Here is a 4624-nt window from a genome sequence, read left to right as displayed (position 1 = left end):
AATTTATTGCTTTTTTTTCTCTCAAGAGTGCTTGGTTCAAAGATTTGTTGACGGTCCCTAACTGCACCACCGCGTGTGAAAGGAGGGAGCAGCTGAGAGACGCTGGCCGAGATCGGAGTCCCTCAGTCGGATCAACCTTGAGATAGATCCCTCTGACCCCTAGGCTTGAATATCCAATATCCAACTTCCAACCAACTTCACCACGGAGCTGACGGCTCGGTTCTGCTGCGCTGTAGTGACCAAAATCCCAGACTATTTTGGAATAGCTTGGTTTCACGTGACGTCACAGTGCTGCTTCGCGACGCCGCGAAACTCAGATGGAGGGCAGGAAGCGAAGTAGCCGAGGATCTGCCATCTGAAATAATGCCTATGTTTTGTGTAGTTTACGGCTGCTCCAATCGTTCGAACCGAGAAAAGGAAAAGAGCTTTTACAGAGTACCAAAGATTGTCGTTCATAAACGTGAAAAGTGTAAAAAGCTCACAGAACAACGGCGTAAAAAATGGATTTTAAACCTACGTCTGCGGTCTGGAGGAGCAGAGTCTGCCAATGCCCGTGTCTGCAGCGACCGCTATAACGTTATGTTAGCTAGCTAACTTTTTTTTGTGGTTGTGTTTATATAGCATAAGGTTGTCGTTAAATGCTCATTTACTTAGTAAAGATTAATAAGTTACCGGTAGTCTAATATGGACTTCATTGTGACTGTTTATGCTGTCCTAGCGCTTTGGGTGACGTTGAGCCGGTAGACTGGGCTCTGACGGTCAACCTTGGTTACCAAAAAACTAAGCCCAAATCAGAAGCATCTCTTCAACGAGAGAAGAGGATGAAGCATAAACAACTGTCAGGCTAGCCGCTACTGCTAATGCTAGCATCTTTTAACACATAAAACAATATAAGAACAAACACTCACCCTGGCGAAGACTAAACGATGATCGTCGTGGAGACGTTTAGTGGCGAGGTTTTGGACCCACCCGCCGACAAAGAAGTTAGCTACCTCCATACTTTTATAGGCCTTCATTTGCTGTTTGGTGTAATACGACGTCTGAAGGACCAGATAGTTTGTTATGTCAACGGCCTCCACTGTCGGCAAATCTTTAAGGTCCACCGAAAATTCACTCATCTTCATGAGGTACGGGTCACGTTCAACATATCTGTCAATCAACTCCTTGTATCTATGTCTTGAATCAGGCTCTAACTCCATACAATACGGGCTCTCGGTAACGGTGTCCTCCATGTTTACGCTAACTTCATAGACTTCCTGCCCTCCATCTGAAATCGCGCCCCCTGGCCGCGTCATAATCATCACGTGACTAAAACCCACCTATTCCCCCTGACATTTTTTTAGGTATGAAAAGTAGGACATGTCCAGGAAAAAGAGGACGTCTGATCACCCTATATTATACTTTTAATATTGTGAGAGTGAGTTATGGTCTTGACCGCATTCTACAAACTCTTAGTTGGAGTATCTGTCTGATCAAAGTTAGAGTGGTGAGACATCAACTGGAAAAGAACCAACTGGTTATGAACTATTAANCTTTTTTTTTTTTGGAATGTTGGCGAGGCGGGGGCGGGAGTTTGGCAAGGCAGCCGCCTCGCCAAGATAGTGCTGCGGGAAACACTGATGTATACCCCTTAACGTTACAGCTCTCCCTGGTTCTGAAGTACACTGGCAGTATGCTAGTAGTAGTGCTACGTGTGTGTGTGTGTGTGTGTGTGTGTGAGAGAGAGAGAGATCTAATGGTAAACATTCTAGCCTTACTTACCCTGCCATGCAATTGCAATGAGCTGCAATGACATCTCCATCCTTCTAATACGAAGTCTGAAGGACCAGATAGTTCGTTATGTCAACGGCCTCCACTGTCGGCAAATCTTTAAGGTCCACCGAAAACTCCCTCATCTTCATGAGGTACGGGTCACGTCCAACATATCTGTATATCAACTCCTTGTATCTGTGTCTTGAAACAGGCTCTAACTCCATTCAATACGGGCTCTCGGTAACGGTATCCTCCATGTTTACACTAACTTCATAGACTTCCTGCCCTCCATCTGAAATCGCGCCCCCTCACCGCGTCATAATCATCACGTGACTGAAATCCGCCTATTGGTGACTTAGAAACGACACTGTCAAGGAACGCTATGGACAGAGGAAACATGCAAGAGGAGAATTTAGTGTCGGAGGTCGTGGATGAGTCTCCTCCGTGATCCATTTTTTATTTAGAGGAGGAAAGTGGGGATGAAGATGTAGTGGAAGAGGACGCCAGGGCGGCAGAAGCTTGGTTTGGTGTAGGAGGCTTCCAGTCGTACATGTTTGAGTCCTTGCCTCGCAACGCTGCCAGTTCTGTTAGCTCTACGCCTGCTGAAGACACAGACGTCCATCCCCATGAACACTGGGACGGAACTCAATGGGAAAGGAATGATTCTTCTTTCTTATTTGAACCATTGCGTATATTAGCTATAATTATGAATCAAGATGCTATGACTGAAAAAATTTGATTGACAGATGACCTTTGATATATGATTGGTCAAATGTAGGTGTTCAAGATGGGATTTTTTTTTTATAGACATTTTCTAACCTTTGGGAGAATATAGTCTGATAAAGAGTACATTTATATACATGTTTAAGCCTGAATGATTTGACATTTAAATATGATTTCCCTACGACTTTAAGTATTCTTTATAAAACAATAATAGAGGAATTTTTGGGAGACTGATAATAAGGGAGGATGACGGGAAACAGGGTTAAAATACTGTAGTTTTCTGGTTAAAGAGGGAGACTAGACAGCCATGACTGTAGATGCTCAGTTTGAGCTCAGGTGTAGAAGTAAAGGGTTGTTTGTGCGTTCAGTGTTATCTCCTGACCTGCATGAGCTGGTCGTGCTGTTTTGGGTCAAACTCCCCTTCGAGGTCAGCCTGACTGAAAGCCAGCTGCTCGTTCCCCGTCAGCTCCTGGAGCTTCTTCAGCTTCTCCATGATCTCGTTCCTCTTCAGGTTCTTCAGCTGCTTCAGCTGCTCCCGTTTCTGCTCTTTCTCCTGAAATCAGTCGCAACAGGAGAGGTTTGTGAAATGAAATTTGGGGGGGGGGGGGCTTCTGTGAATGAAGCGTTTGTATAAACACACCTTTTGCTTCCTTTCCTTCACTTCCTCCCTCTTGCGTTTCCTGCGGTCATCCTTGGTGCGGACTGACGTGGCGACGTTTCGGGGGTAAGTCTTTATCTGCGTGGAGCCGGGTTCCTCAAAGCGGAAGTTGTAGCTCCTCTCAAAGTCCTCCTGACGCTCCAGGAAACTCTCGCCCTCCTCTTCCGAATCCTCCACATCGTCCTGGACCACCTCGTCGTACGTTGGGATCCTGAGCGGGTGAGAGAATTCCAAATTTAAGAATATATATATATTTTTTAATGGATTTTTATATCATTTAGAAAAATCAGATCTGTGCAGCGCACCGTTCATCATCGTCCTCTTCCTCATCCAGGTAGCCTTTATTAAGCACATAATCTCTAAGGAATCGCTCCTTCTCGTCCAGCTCCGGGTCATTCCAGTAATCCCGCAAGTATTTCTATTAAAACATGAAGGAATTTTTAAATCCAGGTCCTCCTAACAGAAATCACCTTCCTTCATGCCTTCTAGTCCGTTCTGTGACCTCACCATGTCCTTCACCTCCTCCGGACCCTCCAGCTCCGCTTGGCCTTTGAGCCACTCCAAATAATCCGCCTCTTCTTTGTCCTAAAACACAGGAAATCTGGTTTCTGTAATCCAGCGACAAAAGGTGAGCCCTCCTGATAGCAGGGAGAGCTTTCTGACCTTCTCTGCTTGCGTTTTGATCCTCCTGGTTAGCAGCTCTGACGCTCCTCCTTCCTCGCCACCCTCATCGTCGCTGTCCTGAACCAGCTTCCGGAAGCTGCAGGGTGTTTGGATTTTGTTAAACGGCATCCGAGTGCGGGCCCATAAAAGCTAAAAGGACGTCTGATCTCACCTCTCTTTGATCTCCTTCTGCTCCTGGATGTAGCTTGGCGAGGCTGCCCTCTGTTCCACAGGAAGACGATGATGTTTAATCCGATTTATCTTTTTAATAAAATAAAAATCATTCATTCAAGCAGAAAAGCGACTCACCTCTCTTCGTTTGGCTGCTTCCTCATCGTCGCTGTCCTCATCATCTTCATATTTGCTGCACAGAAAAAAAAAATAATATATATATATATATATATATAACAGTTTGAACAAAGGAAGATTTTCTATTTTAATTAATTTTCTTCATAAATCTGGAGTTCTATCTCTAAACAGTCAACATTTCTCTGATTTAATCGTTTTATGATCTGAGATATATGGATATGCCCCTGAAAACTGGACTATGAGACCCCTTCTCTAAAAAAGGCATTATTCTGCAGCATTTAGATAAAATAAAAAGCAGGATGCTCGATGTTCCTGTAACAATCATTAAATTTATTAAACATGTAATGCGCCATGAGATTTGCTGATTTTTCATCCTCAAACCTTAATCTTGCACCAATGTTGGCAAAGAATAACCTATTAGAATAAATATGCTGCTGCCAAAATGACTTCTACAGGCCCAAAATTTTTGCAATTACAGAATTGCGGAATTGGCAAATTAACGCGGGAATCTAGTGTAAA

General features: G+C 44.2%; 1 protein-coding gene across 1 annotated transcript in view; it reads right to left on the bottom strand.

Annotated features, from left to right (window-relative positions):
- Positions 1–2820: 2820 nt before the first annotated feature.
- Positions 2821–4624, bottom strand: part of kri1 (KRI1 homolog) — a 6412-nt gene continuing 4608 nt past the window's right edge. Inside the window, exons 5-11 of the mRNA XM_015368959.1 lie at positions 4106–4160; positions 3969–4018; positions 3797–3893; positions 3641–3718; positions 3439–3551; positions 3116–3344; positions 2821–3028 (exon numbers count right to left, since the gene is read on the bottom strand). Of these exons, the coding sequence (XP_015224445.1) occupies positions 2846–3028; positions 3116–3344; positions 3439–3551; positions 3641–3718; positions 3797–3893; positions 3969–4018; positions 4106–4160 (805 nt within the window). The 3' untranslated portion in view covers positions 2821–2845. The remainder of the gene's footprint in view (positions 3029–3115; positions 3345–3438; positions 3552–3640; positions 3719–3796; positions 3894–3968; positions 4019–4105; positions 4161–4624) is intronic.

This window comes from Cyprinodon variegatus, unplaced genomic scaffold (genome assembly GCF_000732505.1).
Source record: "Cyprinodon variegatus isolate N-32 unplaced genomic scaffold, C_variegatus-1.0 Scaffold2295, whole genome shotgun sequence".
Lineage (NCBI taxonomy): Eukaryota > Metazoa > Chordata > Actinopteri > Cyprinodontiformes > Cyprinodontidae > Cyprinodon > Cyprinodon variegatus.
The sequence above is the reverse complement of the archived record's forward strand: the minus strand, read 5'-3'. Positions and strand labels throughout refer to the sequence as shown.